Here is a 21,121-nt window from a genome sequence, read left to right as displayed (position 1 = left end):
ATAGAGGCCCAGATCTACCACACCAGACAAGACCCAAGGTGTAGACTGTGCAAAGAGGCCCCTGAGACGGTCCAGCACATAACTGCAGGGTGTAAGATGCTGGCAGGAAAAGCATACATGGAACGCCATAACCAAGTGACTGGCATAGTATACAGGAACATCTGCGCGGGGTATGGACTGGAAACCCCAAGGTCAAAGTGGGAAACACCTCCCAAGGTGGTAGAGAACGAGTGAGCCAAGATCCTGTGGGACTTCCAGATCCAGACTGACAGAATGGTAATGGCAAACCAACCAGACATTGTGGTGGTGGACAAAGAGCAGAGGAAAGCCGTAGTGGTGGATGTGGCAATACCAAGCGATGGCAACATCAGGAAAAAGGAACATGAGAAACTAGAAAAATACCAAGGGCTTAGAGAAGAACTGGAGAAGGCTTGGAAGGTGAAGACCACAGTGGTGCCTGTGGTGATCGGAGCACTGGGGGCAGTGACCCCCAAACTGGAGGAGTGGCTACAACAGATCCCTGGAAAAACATCCGAAATCTCAGTCCAGAAAAGTGCAGTCCTAGGAACAGCAAAGATACTGCGCAGAACCCTCAAGCTCCCTGGCCTCTGGTAGAGGACCCGAGCTTGGAAAGTGGATGGGACTACCCGCGGAGGGTGAGAATAGAGTGTGTATATATATATATATAAACACAGTTCATTTCCATTATTAATATTTAGAAAGTCTGTTGCTCCTTGGCTCTGAATACTCATACAAACAAGGGGTCACAGGAGAAGAGGGCTGTTGATCATTACTGGCCTGAGATATGCTTCTCAATCCATTAAAGCCTTTGGGGGCGGGGCCTAAGGCGGCTGCAGCGCTTACTGAACTGGAACTGAATAGAACACTGAATCTGAATCAGCTGAATCACCGTAGTACTTTAAGTCAGAAGTATCACTTAAAGGGATACTTTACTGCTGAAAAGCCACCTGTGTTATGAAAACTGGATATTCTTTTAGTCAAAATGTGCAAAAACGTTTGCATGATGGCCTGAAAAAAAACTGCAGTATTACGTGTTGTGGCTGAAAATGGTCAAATCCTACAACACAGAATGCACTGCATTAAGGCAAACCTCACGACCTTCAGTTATTGGACATGCCTGACTGCAGGGTGTGTTACTCCTTTGGTTTACAGACAAACGTTGGGACATTGCTTTTTAACAAAAGGGGAAAGTTTCACAATGTGTTTGAATAAAGACATTGTTCATGAGTCGTTCAGCAGCCTTTTATTTTGGATCAAAGCAGACAGTTGTTAGAAAGTCTTAGATTTTTCATTTAGCCACACCTTCTTTTCTTGATCTGCAGTTAATGGCTGGAAAAACCAGACTTTTGTCCTTTGGCTGTGGCAGTCTCGTCCCCCTCCATATCTGCGCTGCACTCTGCCTGATACAAGCAACCATGAATATAAGTACTACTGTACTACTACACTGTATAACTCTTTGTATCATAAAGAATCCAGAGCAGGTCTTTTGGCCATTGAATATCAGTGTTGTATGTGTATGTGAGGAAAAACAATGGTGAATAGAACAGTTTCGCTCCAGCAGATAGTTGCTGGGGGAGGTACAACGACAACCAGGAAGCATTAGTTGTAGTGTGTGCGCACACAGAAAGGCGCCAGGGCAGTGAGTTGAGAATGACGTGTTTTACGTCCCCCTGAACAGGTCGCCAGTCCATTGCAGTGCCACACAGGGACGAACAACCATTCACACCCACTCAGACCTAAGGCCAATATAGAGTAGCCAATTCACTTAAACCAGGGGTGTCCAAACTTGTTCCTCAAGCCACTGCCCTGCTGGTTTTCCAACTCTCCCTGCTGATAACCTTGATCTGGTGTGTCTGTTAGCTGCTGATTGACTGAGCACACCTGGTCAAGGTAATCAGTATTAGCTGGGGCAGGGAGAGTTGGAAAACCAGCAGGGCAGTGGCGCTTGAGGATCAAGTTTGGACACCCCTGACTTAAACCAACTACGGTGAGAACATGCAAACTCCACACAGAGGTGCATCCATGCAAACTCCACACAGAGAGGCCTCTTGCTGTGAGGAAACACTGCACCACTGTGCAGCCTATCTTTGGAACTAATGTATTTAAAACTGTATGGCGTCCTAAAGGTGAGGATTTCAAAGAAAAATGCATGGTGCCTACAGTGAAACATGGTGGTGGCAGTGTCTTTATGTAGGACTGCATGAGTGCTGCTGGTTTTGGCAAGCTGCATTTTATTAATGGTATCATGAACTCAACAATGTACTGCTCTATACTGAAGGAAAAGATTCTGCCACCACTCTGTGCGCTTGGTCGTCGTGCACTTTTCCAACACACAATATATCCAAAACACACATATAAAGCTACTATTGCATTTCTGAAGAAAAACAGTGTGAAGGTGATTGAATGGCCTACTATGTCTCCTGATCTGAACCCAATCGAACACCTGTGGGGAGTTCTGAAGCGACAAGTTGAGCATCACTCTCCATCCAGCATCCAGGCTCTAAATGAGCTTATTCTTGAGGAATGAAAAAAGATGGATGTTGCAATATGTTGCCACCTTGTTTATTCAATGCCTAGAAGTATTGGTGCTGTCCTTCAAAATCACAGTGCTCATACAAAATACTAGATGTAGTAGTTTTTGTTAGGGGTGTATTCATTTTTGTTTCAACCAATTTGAGTAAAACTGAAGACTTTGTGATCTAAGTTACATTATTTACCTTAATTTCAACGGTGTTAAATAGAGGTTCAATAAAACTCTGAGCTACTGATTAAATTCATTCTTTTTAAAGGGGGTGTACTCATTTATGCTGAGCAATGTATATAGTTATGTACAAGGCTAACAACATGAAACATTGTACTTTTAGGCAGCGACTCCTCTGGGTTCACCCCTGAGGCTGAGACAACTACAGTTCTTACCGTGGATGCTGCTGACATTGCTGTGGTTGTCATCTACTTTGTCTTTGTCCTGGTGATTGGAATCTGGGTAAGATCTGTTTTATTCTTGGTATTAATTATACATTTACGCATAAAGAAGGGGTGTGCAAACTACAGCCAGAGCAGAAACATTAAAGTGCACTAATAAATGTAGATCTCACTAATAAATGTAGATCTAAAGATAGTGTGTAAAGCACTTGCTAGAAGATTAGAAAAAATCACTCTATATATAATTCACTCTGATCAAACAGGCTTCATTAAAGGTAGACAGTCAACAAACAATATGAACAGATTAATCAACTTAATTGATTATGTCACCACCCATAAACTAGAGTCAGCCATCGTCTCTTTAGATGCAGAAAAAGCTTTCGATAGCCACCACTTTTAGCCACTCTGCACAAATACGGCATTGGGGAAACATTTATAGACTGGATCCAAATATTATACAGCTCAGCAAACGCCGCAGTCAGAACAAACAACCAGATTTCACCAAGGTTTAATCTGCATAGAGGGACAAGACAGGGCTGCCCACTTTTCCCATCACTATTTGCAATATTTATTAAACCTCTAGCTGCAGCAATAAGACAGCATGAAGGAATTACTGGAATATCGACCAAATCAGTAAATCATAAAATAAGTTTATATGCTGACGATGTGTTACTGTTTCTCCTGGAGCCACAGACGTCTCTTCCTACAACTATCAGCCTCATAGATGAATTCTCAGGACTTTCAGAATACTCTATTAACTGGACCAAATCCATAGTGCTACCACTTAACCTTAAGGTGACTAACATCTCCTCTACCACACTCCATTCAGGGAACATTAAATACTTGGGCATTGAATTATCGTCTAGGCTATCAGAGCTTATTGATCTAAACTACAATCCATTATTAAAACAAATAGAAGCCAACCTCAAAAGATGGCAGTCCTTACCCATTTCACTTATGGGAAGAATTGCCACCATAAAAATGATGATCCTGCCAAAAATTAATTACATATTCTCAATGATTCCAACTCAGCCAGCCCATGCGTGGTTTAAGACAATAGACTCCTACATCTCACAGTTTTTGTGGAAAACCAAGCCACCACGAATTAGTTTAAAAACTTCAAAAATCCAGACGTTGCGGCGGCCTAGAACTACCTAACTTCCACCACTATTTTCTTGCCAATAGACTGAACCATGTCCACAAATGGATAAAACCCATGGCAGCAGACTCCTCCTGGATAGACATTGAACAAACATTTTGTGGAAATATTAAAGTTGCAGATCTGCCCTTTATTAGCACCAAAATCAAACATCATAGTTGTTACCAGAGCAATAGCATAAAAGCATCTCTGACAGCCTGGTGGGATTTTCTTAAAATTAATGGGTCTTCGCTTACTCTTTGCCAAAACACACCTCTCTGGAACAACCCAGACATCATACAAAACAAAAAGGCAATACACTTTCCAACTTGGCATATCAAAGGGATAACACATCTGAAACATGTTTTCACAAGAGACAAGTTTACCTCTTTTGAAGAACTAGTGTCCCACTATGAAATCACTAGTGCCAATTTCTTAGAATACCAACAACTAAAGTCAATACTTAATGCAAAAAGTAAGAATACTCCCATCCACATGCAACCACCACCAGTAATAGCGCAATTTATTGATATATCAGGGAAAAGAACAGAATCCAAAATCTATATCTTAATTTCCAATGTAGACCAGACAGTGAGCCTTCCGATCTCTAAATGGGAAGCTAATCTCAATATCACCACTAATTACACGTTCTGGAATAATATATGTTCTAATTTATTCAGAATGACAAAAAATACAAATTTACAACTAATACAATGCAAAATTCTTCATAGAAATCACTATACAGGACAAAGGATGTTCCAAATGGGTCTCACAAACTCAAATATTTGCCCTCACTGTACAGATAACACAGCAGATAGATTCCTACATGCATTCTGGTCATGTTCACCTGTGCAGCAATTTTGGCAAAGATTATGTGAACACCTGTCAACCCAGTTAAGCTGTCCAATCCCAGCGGCCCCTGCACTTTGTCTTCTAGGAGATCTAAGTGGGCTTGATCTAGAGACAAACTCATCACACACACTTCTTTCTGCCCTCTGTGTCGCAAAGAAAATCATCCTTATGAACTGGAAAACAAAAAAAAAACTAAGCATTAATCAGTACCTTGTTACAGCTTGTTAGATTATACCACCTTTGACACATTGTCTGCTTCATCAAATCATTGACGAAAACTATACTCCTGATTGATTCCATTTCCAGGTAAGGATGCGTGGGGCTCGGGTATTGCGTCATGTCTGGCACAGTGGTGGGGGGGGTGACTGGTGGTTGGGGCTGCTGAGACCAGCGGTCCTGTGCTGGAGTAGGGCCATTTTGAGGGTTGGCGTGTGCCTGTCTCCGGGGAGTGGAGGCGGGCCTCCCTGCCGATGTGCGGGGGGCGGACCTGGGGGTGGAGACCTGGGTGACCTGCGTCCTGGGGACTCCCTCCGGGGGTGCCTGCCTGTGCCCGGAGGGGTGTCTCTCCCCTGGGGCGCTGCCCCTGCTCGGGTATAGTAGGGTCTAGTAGTACTGCGGTCCCTGGGTCTCGGCTGTCTCTTCCTGGCTGGAGGCTGTGGGGGGCGGTGGGATGGGTAGCAGAGCCAGTCGGGACCTGGCTCTGCGGACCCTGGTGCTCTGCTTCCCAACTACATTTTTCCACATTCATCCACTTAGGTCTGCAAGGGGCGTCCTGCTGATGGAGGGACCGGTGCTACCGAGAAGTGGTTCCGTCTCTCCCAAGTGGGATGCTCTGCAGTTTTAATTGCATTAGCCATACACACTCGTCCAGGAATCTGGGGGCTCCTTCCGGGGGGGCCAGTAGACGGAGCCTTCCCATTGATGGCTCTGTCTGCTGGACCCCTCTGAGAATTGGCAATCTCCCAAAGTTCCTCATACTCAGCCACATACACATACATTTAGTGCCGGGGGTGGGCTCTTTCACTGCCCACTGGCCCTGGTGGAGAGATCACCACCCAGTTTTAACTGCAAAAAGACATTTAGGGTGAGGGGGTGCACTGTCCGGGGGACACACCGTCAGCCAGCGGTCGTGCTCCTGGAGGTGTCACCCACCTTCAGTGCACTTTAGTTCCACACACTCACGTCCAAGCTGGGTTGCAGGGTTCTGGGGTACCTTTTCTGCTGCCCTCTGCAGGGCTCGGGAGGAGCTGCAGTCCATGCCTGGGGCCACATGGACAGCAGGCCGGAGACCTACCCTCCCCACGAATGTGATCAAGCAAATGGTGTGGGAGCGAGAATGTATCTGAGAGTGCATTGGTTCACGTATGATTGACTAGTTTGTTGTGAGAGAGTCAATGGTGTGTGTGTGATGATGTGTGTTGTACATGTGGGTGGGTGTATGCGTCTGTGTTTTTGTGAGTTTGTATGTATGTGGTGTGGTTGGAGTGTGGGGGGTCCGGCTTTCCGCCCGGGGTTCGATGATCGTCTGCCTGGGTGGTCTATTTTCTGCTGACCCCCACCAATTGCTGGCCTTGTGCTGCAGGCCGGTGTGGTGCCAGGGGATGAGGTCGGGCCGATGGGGTAGGCCCCGCTCCTCTCGTGTGGGGGTAGTGGACTGGGGGCGGGTCCCACTCTGGGCGCGGGGGCATCTCCTGGCAGGCTCCCTACGGACCGTGGGTCCTCGGGCTCCACTCTTTCAGGCCGACCCTCTCACCGGGGGGAGTGTTTGCCCCTGGTTTTCATGGGGCGGACAGCGTTGACCCCCGGTGGCCCACTCTGACCTCAGGTGCTGTCTCTGTGGTGCTGCAGCTCTGCCTGCGGGGGCTCTGTGTGGGCGGCTTAGGTCGCAACACCTGCCCTCCTGGAACTGAAGGTTTGTGGGCTCCCTGGCTTGCCCAGGATTCTTTCCTCTGCTTGTTGGATGGGCGTAGTGGCCGAGCCCCTCACATCCCCCTGGCTTCCACAAGTGGCATTGTTCATGCACCAACGTCTGCCTCACTCTTTGGGTGAATAATATCAAGCTACAGCCTTACTAACCTTGTAGTGGGACACTTTCCAAATCCAACTGTAAGTATTACTGATACTTATCACTACCAATATCAATAATGTGTGAATATGGAAATTGTGGTGTTGTATGTCGTGACTTTTATTAAGTAGTACGGGATATGTATAACAATGCACATATGTATGTATATGATATGTATATGTTTGTATGAGTATGTGCACACACCTTAACACTATTTTTGGTATTAGTATTAATCTCCAAGGTAAACCACAGTACAACAGTTGTTTAGTTATGAATGTGTTAGCCTAAGGTACATCCCTGCTTCTTATTTATTTTGCCCAGATTGTTTACTTAACAGATTTGCTTGGTTTCAGCAGCTGGTTGCACCCCCCCACACACCCTCCCGCATACACACCCTAAAGCAGAAACTTAACCTGTCCACCAAAACAGCAACATCACATATTTGGGATTAGCTAAATAAACCATCAAATAAACGATAAATAAAAGAGTATATATATTATATATAATATAATACTCTTGTTTAAACAAAGCTGTCCATCACAATATGGCATTCAGCGTAAGATATGCACCTCGCTAAACTGCTGGACAGAAAAAAAGTGCACTCTCAAAACGATTAAAGATAGGGATCTCACCTCATAAAAATTCACAAGATAGACATTTTTGAAGTTGTGTCCAATGCAATTGACAAGATAGGAAAAGTTGTGGGGAGTTAAAACAAATTGAGCACCAGCTATGACAGGTAAGCGCAAAAGAATGGCCCCTTTGGTGTGCACAAATGTGTAGGAAAGTGGAGGTTAGGCAGTTAAAATCTTATGTGAAAATGCATCATCCACAAAGAAGCACTCTGAACAATGATAAAAACTGTTTAGAAACGGTAAAATGAATAGTAATAAAATAAAATGTATGTGCTAATTCACATACAAAATAAATGCTTTGGAGATGATCTTGGTGTATCATATTCATGAGGTTTTAGCTTGTTAAACTTGTTAAAAAATTATGATTTGGATCAGCTGAAATAAAAGTGTTTGTTTTAATAGGCCCCGGTTCACTTTGTCCTGGAAAATTTGGGCCCTGAGCTCTATAGCATAGTACAAATGGATGTTTTAAGTTAAGTACCCCTTGACCACTGCAAAAAAAAACAACTTGAGTTGGCAAACAAGACAGAAAGTCTCGTGGCTTGAATCAAAGGTCCATACACAGTCAGCCACTTGGGTCAAGAACAGGATGACTGGATGTCTGCAGAATGCTGTACATTTATACAGTTCATTGACATTTTTTATTGTGAATACAATTGAGACTGTATTGGCTATTCCAAATTGGTTATTGGTCCCTGGAAACAGGGTGGTGCCCCGTAAATTAAGTAATTATTAATTCAATTAATAATTATTAAATCAATAATAGTTAAGTGTTTCACTTATTAAACTACAGACTTTAAATATTTAAGCTAATTAAAGCTAATTTAAGCTAAATTATAAACATAATTGGTATCTCCACTCAAGAGCTATAAATCCAATTATTATAATTTTTACCCCCCCCCCCCTCGCATATCCCCAACATAATTGGTGCAAACCTGTGAGGTTAATCAAACTCAGCCCTTTTTGAGACTAGGTGGTTTTGCTAATTCATTTGGCACTACCACCACCCTCGCATTGCCCCAACAGTTCTAATTATACTATGTATTACAGTATTGTAGTGATTAGTAAGTTAGTTGAAGGATGAACTCCGTACCATAGCCGACTCAATTCACCAATGCTGTAAAACCAGATACAAATAATCACAGACAACGACCAATTAAATCAAGAAAGCTTTATTAAAAAATTAATATTAACTCTAGTGTCAACACTATCTTCAATAACTCAGCAAATCACAACTTATTCTTATGGTGTGTTCGCCTGGACGCACTGTATGTGTATCCGCGTTACCTGAGATAAGAGGTGTATGTGTGTGTGTGTGAGTGTGTGTGTGAGAGAGAGAGAGAAGGAGGAGGGAGAGTGCGCTCCCCCCTTTAGGGGCGTGGTGAGGTGGCACAGCTGTGCGCGTATGCCGGTGAGCCCTTTGAATGGAGCGCGCGTGTCTGGCGCTCACAGGGAAAGAAGCGTGTAAAGGAGTGTGAAATGGGACTAGCGTGAATAAGGCTTGCGGTCACACAAACACGTGGGGCTATATTCGGTGATATAGTCACGTGATTGCGGAAGCGTGCAGTGGTTGAAACGTGCGCTTGGCGTGGTCACAGCAGAAACATAACAACCGCAAAGTATCACATAAAGAAAGATTAAGCTAGCAAAATCACAGATTACAACACTTCATTGTGCACCTCTTAGATTCACGTAGATCTGTAACGTGTTACAGTCAGGTGATCGCAGAAACACAGTGATTAGATCGCGTATTCAGGAAAAGAAAACAACACAACAATAAAACAATTACTGTTCCACTCTGCTCAGACTTAAGAATGCCTCTGCCTTACTGCTTAATCCTGGTGAGACGATCCGGCGTTGCGTGCGTGCGTGCTTGCTCTGTTGTGGTTCGGTCCGGTCCAGGTGATGACGCGTCGTGATCAGCTGATGCGGGGGCGGGTGAGGCGGTTAGCTGGCGGTTTCCTGACGGATGGCTGGAAGTAGATGGGTGATCAGGCTCGTTCTCTATGACGACGTCCCCGTTAGTTCAGCTGCTGGCTGCAGCGGAGGCTCCAGGTGTTCAGAGGGAAGCTCCAGGTGGACGGAGAAGAAAGGTCTGCAGTGGTCTTGAAGATTAGAGGAGAAGGGAAGGGAGAGGGTCGAAGAGAACAAGGACAGGATGAGGGTTGAAGAGAACAAGGGAGGACGAGGGTTGAAGAGAACAAGGGACGAGTTTTTGGTCACGCCCGTCCTATTGTTTGGTCCAATCAGGAGGGCTGACGTCCAAGTTTCTCCTCCGTTTGTCGCTTGTGTCACTGGGAGTTGGATGTCAGCGGGGGAGCCAGGTATGGGTCCCCAGCCTGGCACCTGGTTTTGGCGCTCAGAATTGAAATCTTACTCTTCTCTTCTCACTCACTACTATCAGGATGAAGACTTTACATGCAGGCCGCAGTACCTCCTTTGTCTGAGCATGTGGGACCTTAATAATAATTCTGTTAATAACAGATTATACAGATGAGGTCCCCCAACATCCCCCTTTTTTGTTCTGAATGATGGCGTGTCAGCTGTCACTTTGGAAGAAGACGTTAAAAGGGTCCATGTGCTCTGACAGGTTCGTTAAGGTCCTCAGTGTACTTCTCATCTCCTGTGGGCATTATCAATGTTCATTGACAGTCCATGTATTCCAAATAGTCCTTGTTTGCTAGAGTTGGAGGCAAGTCTGAGCATTTAGGAGGCATGTCTGAGCAGAGGCAATAGCATGTCTGTCTACAACCCTAAACCATATCATTTCCAATGTATTTCTCGGGTCCAAGAAAACACAAGAAAAGAGAGGGATAGATGAGTGAAGAGAGGTGTGGTTAGAGTTTGGTAGTCAACTCCTGAAAGATTTGTTAGTTGGCAAGGCATTGCCAGGTTGGTGTCTTTATGAAGTGTACATATCTGTGTCTGGTGTGGACTACAGTGTGTACATTCTGTCGTTGCATCGTTCCCGTTACAAATTCTGAACCATCTTTTTGTTATTCAAGTGTAAACTCTTTTTTGGTCAGGATCAACGATTGGTCACAATGTCTGCAAGGATCATCGACTACACCAGGCTTCTACAGAAACTAGTTTTCTGCGGATGTAGCTGTCCCAAAAAACCAACCTCTCAACCCCTCACCGACCCAGCGACGAATTCCCGCCCCAGGATTTTGTGTCGGACGAGTAGATGTCCGGCTGACGTCAGACTTCGGTGTTCCGTCACCTTCCTCCCACAACGTGGACTGTTGAGATCCGGCTCGAAGGACCAAATTATGTTGGGTCTGAAAATACCACAACAGCACTGATACACACAAGGACAAGAACAATATAGCACACAGAGAGCCAACCAGAGATTTTACTTGGCCAAGGGGAGCTCGCCTGAGATCTTAGCGTTGTAAGCCCTTCAATCAGAGACCAACCAACTCCAACGAACTTCCCCCAAGCACAATATTTTATTGAAGCTTGTACACGCCTTCATCATCACATCATCACATCATTGCTGAACATGCGGAAACACACACATTAGGCATAGCAGTACTCCTCCAACCCCTCTTGTAGTTTTTAACCCCTACAAATATAGAGCAAATATCACACCGTCCTATTCTGCATGGCAACAATTCTCAGAGCATCGATCTCACAGTTCTGTCCCTCATTCACGGTGATAGATGCGTTAACCCAAACCTGGAAACGGTAATGAACGGTTTCTAACCTTAGCATATTCTTACCCACACCGATGTGTGGGACAAGACAAAGAGTTGCAGTCTCTGCAAAAAAGGTGTGGTCAGACACTCTAACTGGCGCACATCGACCTAACCAACGCCGTGGCAGTGACATGTAAACCTTAGTGCCACAGAGCCACCAACCTCCATCGACCATGACAAAAGGATTGATTTTTCCCTCGTCGAGAGCTATGAGAACGATACAACACATGTTAACAGGTAAAATCCCTATGGGTTCAGCCCCCCTCCTCGCTCGCTAAACACCAAGGGAAGCCGGTACCAGGGCCGTGTGCACAACTAGGTAAGGCTCGAGGGATGATCACTTTGTCACTGGCAACAGGCCCTTTCTGAGTCCGGTTCAGTGAAGACACTGGAACGTCAGCACAAGAAACATCAGTTCCCTCAGCGGTAAAGTTGTACTAATACGTTCTCTGAAACATCTTCTGGAAAAGTTCAGGAGTGTATGGCTCGTAAAAGTATGAATTCTGTGAACGACCATAAACAGACATACGGTAGAAACACAATGCTGCATGGTAAGGCATGGGTGTAGCACAGAGTGTCAGGTGAGAAGATGAATGCGGCATGTGAGAACACACAAAACAATTTGATTTATTGTATGCTTTAGCTAACACCTTGACATAATGATACCACATATTGGTCTCGAACGGGTGCTTGTGGTTGGGGTCCAAGTGTCAGGATCCTGGGCTGGCTCTGCCAGCCATTCTGTTTGTTTTCTTTTTTCACCCTGGACTACGCCTTCTCCCTCACTATGCCACGCCTCAGCTCTGGACCATTCCCACTCCCTCTCCTTCCCTCTGTAGACATAGTAATCAGTTCAACTTGCCACACCTGCACTTGCCCTCTGGATCCCTTCAAAGACTCCTGCAGCACAGCACTCTGTGCTGGGTCATTGTCATACGTCATTGTCATACGCCACTCCTTGTTTACCCATTGCACCATGCCGTTCATGTCAGGTTGGTCCATGTGTTAGTTCATTGTTGTTACTATGCCATGTATTAGTTAGTCTTGTTGCCATGTATTAGTTAGTCTTGTTGCCATGTCTTAGTTAGCCTTATTGCCATGCCTTAGTTAGCCTTGTCACCATGCCATGTATTAGTTAGTCTTGTTGCCATGTATTAGTTAGTCTTGTTGCCATGTGTTAGTTAGCCTTGTTGCCATGTGTTAGTTAGCCTTGTTGCCATGTGTTAGTTAAACCTTGTTGCCATGCCATTTGTCAGTTAGCCTTGTTGCCTTGCCATGTTTTACCTCAGTCGTGTTCAGGCCAGGTATTAGTTCCTCGTTCTTGCTGTGTGTGTTTTGCTAGCTTGTTAAGTTTACCATGTTGCTAGCTCGTTAAGGTTGCCAAGTGGCTAACTTGCTATGTTTGCTTGTTGCTAGTTCTGTTAAGTTTGCCTTGTGATAATGGTTTAGCCTCCTGTTATATTTTGTTTTTCTAAAGGAGTGTTTTGTGTTTCTGCGTGTTGGGTGTTGAACATAAATAAACGGTTTAAAATGTATGCCTGGTCCTCACGGCTCTCTGACTTGGCCCAGACCGACTCCCATGATCCGCCATCTTGTGTGGCGGACCATGACACCAAGTTCTTCCAGTTCCAGTCATCCACTGGTGTACCAGTCCATTTCTTCACTCTAGACAGATTCAGCATCTGGCCATCCCACAGTACATTGAGAGCAAACAAACCAATCATGTAGATTGTGACACAGACCACTACCTGGAGCTTACCCACTGGTGCCATAGCTGGGAGCGGGGATCAGTTGGTTTCTTCGGCGACCAAAGGTTTTGATACCGGTCGACTTCCACCCCTACTCAGTGCCAACCAGGGGAATCACCCTCTTGCACCTGGCTCGATCTTCTCCTCCTGCTGAGACAAAGCAGCGTCTGGCAGCTTATTTGCATTCACAATCTCTTTTTCCTTCAACCGGTTAGTGTGGGAAATTTTGTGTTTGTCATGAGATGCTGTGCCTCTGGCTGAGGGTTGTTCCTGGGGGGTCATCAAGCATTTGGTTATCAAATGGTGGGGGTTTCACTGTAGTGACCACAGGAACATTGTAAAGGAAGTAAAGGGGGGTTTACTGCACTCATGTATATTAAAGACCAGTCAACAGCTCATGTGGGGGTTTGTAACAGGGTATAAATACAGGTCTTGTGTCCTCAGTCCTTGAGTGGATACTTTGTACATAGTGAGATGTGCCTTACGTCTTAGATGTAATTGTGATCCACTCCGTGTCGACATGAGAGTAAACTTTGAGATGGTTTATCACACTGATGATCTTGAATTGATTTTTTAAGATTTCCACAACATTAGCCATTCACTCTGCTAGTGTCTGGCTCTCCTTCTTTTCTTTGACATCAGTCATTATAGGTAACACAAACGGTCTACCATAAATGATCTCAAAAGGTTTTAAACCATTCCCTGTTGGAGTGATTCTCGTGTACAGTCTTACTAGGTCCAGGCACTCTGGCCAGGACCTCCCAGTCTGTTCCATGGTTTTCTTTAGTCTTAGTTTAACTGTACCATTTGTGCGTTCTACCAGCCCTGCACTCTGTGGGTGGTAAGAACAGTGATTTTTCAACGTGATGCCTAAGTGGATGGCCACTTGTCTTATCACTTCGTTCATGAAGTGTGGCCCATTATCACTGTAGATGACCTGTGGAATGCCATGCACAGGAATAATGATTTTGCACAATGCTTTAGCAACTGTCAGTGCATCAGCATTCTTGCTTGGCATGATCTCAACCCACTTGGAAAACAAACATATCAACACAAGGCAGTATTTGTAGTTGTTGCACATGTTCAACTTAATGAAGTTCATATACAGGAACTGAAAAGGGTGAGAAGCCTCAGGAAACTGTCCTCTCTTAGGCCTCTCATTCCCCTGTGCATTATGTTAAGTTACATCATGTTAAACACTCTCTGCAAAACAGTTTGGCATTGGAATTAAACCCATGAGTGAAAAAGTGCTGTTCCACCGTTCTCATCATCCCCCCTGTGGAGACATGGTAAGGGCCATGGGCAACGGTGTTGAACAGGTAAAACTGGTTTGGAATCTACTTTGTAAATTCCATCAATTAAAGCTGCGCCCAGCTTAATCCATCATTTCTGTTCAGAAGTCGGTGATTGGCATTGCATATCCTTAATCACCTGGATGTCTAAAGGTTCTTTAGGACTTTGTGAAATAGCCGTTAGGTCAAAACCCGATGTTTCCCTTCTGCAGCCTCTTTAGCTATTTTGTAAGCAAAAGCATTGCCCTGTGAAACAGGGTCTTTCCGTTTGGTGTGTGCAGCGCATTTGCACACAGCAATAGACTTAGGTAATAACACGGCTTGTAGCAAGTCTTTCAAAAAATTTGCATGCTCCACTGGCTTGGCAGTAGAGGTCGTCATTCCTCTACGGGCCCATTGAGTTGTGAAATAGTGGAGTGTGGAAATTGCATACTGGCTCTCAGTATAAATTGTTACATCAACATCTCGTCCTGCTTTGCATGCTTCAGTCAAAGCTACTATCTCAGCAGCTTGAGCTGAAAAATGTGGAGGAAGCTTTTCTTCGCGAATCACACTGTCTTGGGTCACGACTGAGAAACCTGTCTGAGTTTGTCCAGTAGATGTCTGTGAACACAAACTATCAACGAACCAGACCTCACCCGATGTCAAAGCTGTGTCTCTCAGGTCTGCCTGTGGTTTACACTGCTGTTCAGTGGTTTCTGCGCAGCTGTGTTGTTTCCCTTCCTCTTGTGTTGGAATTAGTGTATAAGGGTTTAGTGTGTTACACTGCTTGATGGTGATATGCGACTGTGACATAAGTGTTGACAAAATCGAAAGGTGCCAGGCAGGTGACAGGAAGGACATCTTGGTCTGCGTCAACAGCATGTCTATAGCATGAGGTACTAGCAGCTCAAGGGTGTGAAACAACACCACTTCCGCTGAGCAGTGCACTGCAAGGGAAGCTGCACACACTGCTCGTACACAAGATGGTAAAGCGCATGCAACAGAGTCTAAGCGTTTGGAATAATAAGCTACAGGCTTGTAGCCTGTACAGGCTTGCCTCCTGTTTGTTGGGCCAACATAGAAGTCATGAAATGGCCTTTACAATCAACTGTTTGAACAAACAATTTTGAATAGTCTGGTAAACTCAATACTGTAGCACCATTAAGAGCTTGTTTCAGTGAAATGAAAGCTTCTGAAGTCCAGTCTATATTCTGTTTCATGGACATGGGTTGGGAGTAGATCACATCTAACAACGGTTGTGTTATTTGTGCATAGCTCGGCAACCATAGTCTGCAGTAGTTGCATAACCCTGGAAACTTCATCATCTGCTGTTTCGTTTGCGGTTTAGGAGCATTTAAAATAGACGTTTTTCTGTCAACCGTCAAACTGCGACCGTAAGGTGACAGTTCATGTCCTAAAAAGGTCACTGTCTGTTTGACCCACTGCAACTTTGAAAGCGAAGCTTTGTTTCCCCTCTTTGCTAAATGACGGAACAATGCAAGTGCAGCAATCTTGTTGTTATGCTTGGTATCAGAAGCAATTAAAATTTCAACCACGTAGACCAACAACTGACTGTGGCCTGGCATTTTAAAGTCTGTAAGACAGTTCTGTATTTCTGTAGAAAAGATGGTTGGGCTGTCACAATATCCCTGTGGTAACCTGGTGTAGGTGTATTTCTTTCCCTGATAAGTGAACCCAAACCATCCCTGTGATTCTTTAGCTAATGGTATGGAAAAGAATGCATTGCTCAGATCAACAACTGTGAACCATTGCTTATCTGGTTTTAGCTGGTTAAGTAATGTGTGGCGATCGGGCACACACGGAGCACGGCTCTCAACTGCTTGGTTCACTGCTCTTAGATCTTGAACCATTCTCCATGCCCCTGATTCTGCTTTCTTAACAGGAAAAATCTGAGTGTTACACTGAGCATCTGGGGATTCTATAAAAATGCCTGCTTTTATCAAATCATCAATGACTTTTATACCGGTTAATGCATCTGGTTTCAATGGATATTAAAAGGGTCGGCAGGGACGGTAATCAGTTTTAGCTTTAATCACCACTGGTGTGGCAGTGGTCATTAACCCTACATCTGCTTTCCCTTTCGACCAAAAAGAATCTGGAACCTGTGATAAAAGAGGATCAGGCAGTGTGCACGAAGCAAGTCATTGTCCCGCCTCATGTGGGACATCCAAATAGACACGAGGTGAGATAGGTACCTCCCATCCTAAAGGTCTCATATAGATGGAGTGTGTCGGTTCGTCAATCAGCCAACCATCCCCTATGTCCTTCCAACAAGGGATTTGTGCGCTAAAGACGAAGTCCCCGATGTCATTCCACTTCTGCAGTGGAGCTTTGGTTACAGACACATGAGGGGTAGAACCCTGCACTTGGAAAAGTTCAAGTGCCTGCTCACTGAGCTTAACTGCACACCCTGTCATGCCCTTTTTGTCAGTGTACATGGCATTTAGAGTCACGCTCTGGGGGCCGAAATTAAAAACCTGGCTGTCATAATCAAAATGTGGCCCTGGTGAATGTTTGTATCTGAAGGTAATGTGAAACTTTTCTAAAGACTGAGGTGTAAAGGGTCCCTTCTGACACTGAATAGCTAGGGACAATAACTGTTCAGAAGTGTGTGTGGGGTCTGGACTTGGTAGATCTAATGTCCAGTAGTAATGTGGTTCTTCAATGCTAAGTAACGGTAAGGTCAGTATTTCTTTACCCTTGCTTATAGCAACCATACCTTTGGAAGTGGGGACAATAGAGATTTTAAATCGTGTCATCAAATCACAACCTAGCAGGTTTACAGGACACTTTGGACACAGAACCACTTTGGCACGCTCAGACTCCCCAGTCTTAGGGTCAGTGAACATAATTGGCTTTGAAAAAGAATCTTTGGTCACCAGTCCATTTGCTGATTTAACAAAAATGAACCGGGAAGAACTCTGGAGTCCGGGAATCTGATCTCTCAGCACAGTCCTGTCAGCTCCTGAATCACACAAAAAAGTAAGTCGCGTACCGTTAAGAAGGAAATCTCTAGTGGGGAGCTGGTCAGCTGATGTAAATAAAATTAGTCTACCTACTGTGTGAGGTCCAGTGTCACTGCATCATCACCTGCTGGTTTTACCAGTGAATTATTTAAATCTAGTCAGCTCATGTGGATTTCATGGGGGTGATCTGTTAAACTCTTTGGGAGTTCTAAAGACTTTGTCGGGGTGGCTAGGTCTGCGGGGTCACTGTCTGTTATAGGGCTGGTCGCAGATGAAGCATCTGCCTATATTTCGGGGGCACATCCTACCCTTCTCCTGTTCACCCATCTTTCTTTTGTGGAACTGCTTTCCACGCACTGAGTTCTGAAAGAAAGTGTTGAACTCTTCTCCTTCACCTTCATCTGACCTCCCAAACAACCCAAACACGGCTGATTTGGCTTTCTGTTTCTTTCTTTTGATGATTTCAGACGCATGGTGAGCATAGTTAATGGTATTGGGTACATGCGGTGGTTTACATCCACCCGCTTCGGATGTTATTAGCCATAACGAATGGGCTGATCAGAACTTATCAGCGCTTTCGTATGGGCCAGTAGGTGCCTGCTCTGCCTCCTCGCTAACAGCTAACAGCTAGCTAAGTTGCTATGTTCAGCAGCTTTAGAGGTTATTGTGGTTAGGGTTAGGGCTGGATAACGGGTGGAGGGTTCAGGTTACAGTTAGCTAACACAATACCGCTAGCTACTTGCTAAGTAATGCTTGCTAATAAATCAAAATCAAAAACTTTGATCCTCCCGTCTGGACAACAACTGCTCAACAGCGCCCCCACCGACTCTGCTGGTTAAATCATCCGAGCCGTGATCTACCTTACGGATAAATGACGACGACCTACTGCACCTATTCACCGCTGCCAGCAGGTAGATGGGCACCTACCGGCTCATACGTATGGGATGATAACCACTGATAATGACCATTGAATGGCGTGATAACGTCAGAAGCCGCTCTTTACATCATGCTTTTGGATGAAATCAGCTATGGTGTGGTGGATCAGAGATCAGAGTCACAGCATCAGGCGCGATGCTGTGAGAGAACGCGAGACTCTGCAAGAACAGCACGAGAAATTCAACAAGGCGGCACGACACCGGTAGGAAACAACAGCGCGACAAACTATTCGCCAATTTAAATAAATAAATAACTACCTTATTTTACGGAAAATAATCAACCATCTTACCATTCTGGATAACACTGAAGAAAGTTTTGAGTACATCGACGAGTGTTTCGAGCGTCTGGTAATGGGGAAAAAGGACACTGCTCCAAACAAGCGTTCCCGTCCGTCTGACTCACCTGAGTCACCTGGAGCTAGCTCGGCGGATAAAAACATCATGGACATCCTGGAGTCCATAGAGAAAAAAATATCAAGTTTTGACGCACGTCTGGCGCTAGTGGAATTCCTCCACAAAGAGTTTATGGCTCTCCGCGACTCCCTGGAATTCAACCAGCAGCAGGTGGTTTCTCTCGCCATCGAGAACGAGGCCCTGAAAGGAACGGTGCAGTCCCTGACGGAGGATGTGGCTCAGCTAGTGGCCGAAAATAAAAAAATAAAAAAAGGCATCATCGATCTGCAGGCCCGCAGCATGAGGGACAACCTGGTGTTCTCGGGGATTCCAGAGCAGGCAGAGGAAAACGCGGAAACCACCGTTAAAAACTTCCGTAAACAACAGCTGAAGATTCCAGCGGACGTAGTGGACAAGATGCCGTTTCACTGTTCGCATAGACTCGGAGGAAGATGACTGGATGGTCAGTGCCCTCGACCCATCGTTGCCAAGTTTCATGACTTTAAGCAGAAGGAACTGGTTTATAGTCGGGGCAGACAGCTAAAGGGAACCGACTACAGCGTCAACGACCAGTTCCCCAAGGAGATCCTCGACCGCCACCGCCGACTGTTCCCCATCCGTAAAAAGTTCATGGCAGAAGGCTGGAGGGCTGTCATCAGCGTCGACAGCGTCGGGAAGCAACTCTGTGGCTCTACTAGCAGGTGGTATGTAAAAAAATTGTTTAATATAAAAGGTTTGTTAAAAAAATAATAAATGGAATGCAACTATGTGTTATAACTTTACATCCAGTATTCAAACTTGTTCTCTCGCAGATGTTTCATGTAAATGTTTATTGTCAATCTAATGTCACTCACTCACTCACTTTGCAAAGCGCTCATCATGCTTAATCACTCACTTTTCTTTCACTTTAATTTTCCTTCCCTTTACTCTTTTTCCTTCACCTACTTTTTACATCCTTCTTTTCTCTATTCTTCTCCCACGTAGTCAGCCAGCTATGTAGCCCTCCAGCAGCCACACACAAACATCTACTGCACAGGGGAAACACATGCACATACTTAGATAACACACAACTCAGAATACACAGGTACCTAAGGTTAGCCACACACCTAAAGTCTGTCACACTACATACACACAAGACTAGTGATCCACAGCAGTCAGGTAAGATATGACACCACTGAAGATTGTCACTTGGAATGTACGTGGAATCAATAAGAAGGAGAAACGATTTAAAATATTTAATCATTTGAAAACCCTACAAGCAGACATTGTTTTACTACAGGAAACTCATATTCCCAAAATTATAAATTACACTCTGGCATCAACAGAGTTCCCACATGCTTACTTAGCCGGTTACAATTCTAAACAAAGAGGGGTCGCCATCCTGATAAATAAAAAGATTAACTTTAATCATAACGATACCATTGTCGATCCAGAAGGGAGATATATAATCATTAATATCTTAAAATGAAACATTGAATATTGCATAGCTAATGTGTACAGTATGGCCCTAATGTTGACGACCCCTCTTTCTTTCACAGCTTCTTCACATCACTGTCTGCTCACTCTGGTTCCAAACTTATAGTAGGAGGGGACTTAAATTTAGTATTTAACCCAGAGTTGGACAGGCTAAGCAAAGCTTTGAGCAGCAGGAACTGGCAATCAGTACAGACCTTAAAACAGTACATGGATGATTTCGGTCTCTGTGACACATGGCGTTCTCTTCATCCTACATCCAGGGAATATACCTTTTTCTCGCCAGTTCACCACTCTCACTCCCATATAGATTATATTTTAGTAAATAACTCAGTCTCACAAGATGTCTCTGACACCAATATTCACTCTATCACAATCAGTGATCATGCACCAATGTTAAGACAGCCACACCATCAACCAGGAATTGGAGGTTTAATACATCATTACCCAATGATCAAGACTTCATCAGTTATGTCAGGAGAGAATGGAAAACCTTTATAAAAATCAACGATACACTGGAAATCTCACCCTGTGTTCTTTGGGAGACTGGGAAGGCAGTTATGCGCGGTAGAATTATTTCATATTCATCGCACAAGAAAAAAAAGACATGTTACTTGAAATAGAATTAGAACAAAAAATAAAATCTCTAGAGATTAAACATGCTGCCTCTCCAACCAATGATAGAATCCTAGAAGACCTAAGGAATCTAAAGCTGAAATTAAATAATATAATTGATTGCAAAACTCAGTTTCAGATAGACCAATTACGCTGGGAGAACTTTGACCATGCTAACAAATGTGGTAAATTTCTAGCAAACTAATTAAAAAATAGAAAAGAAAAAGAAAGAAAGAAAAACAAATCATCCATTTAATAACTAATAAGAAATGCAATATTACTTGTGATCCCCATGAAATAAATGATACCTTTAAAAACTTTTACCAAGAGTTATATACGTTCCAAATAGATCCATCCACCTC

General features: G+C 44.5%; 1 protein-coding gene across 1 annotated transcript in view; it reads left to right on the top strand.

The window, feature by feature from the left end:
* slc5a9 (solute carrier family 5 member 9) overlaps nt 1–21,121 on the top strand; it is a 185,704-nt gene that overhangs the window by 24,359 nt on the left and 140,224 nt on the right. The window contains exon 2 of the mRNA XM_029148717.3: nt 2,886–3,004. Coding sequence (XP_029004550.1) covers nt 2,886–3,004 — 119 coding nt within the window. The remainder of the gene's footprint in view (nt 1–2,885; nt 3,005–21,121) is intronic.

This window comes from Betta splendens, chromosome 4, assembly GCF_900634795.4.
Source record: "Betta splendens chromosome 4, fBetSpl5.4, whole genome shotgun sequence".
NCBI classification, from domain to species: domain Eukaryota; kingdom Metazoa; phylum Chordata; class Actinopteri; order Anabantiformes; family Osphronemidae; genus Betta; species Betta splendens.
The sequence above is the reverse complement of the archived record's forward strand: the minus strand, read 5'-3'. Positions and strand labels throughout refer to the sequence as shown.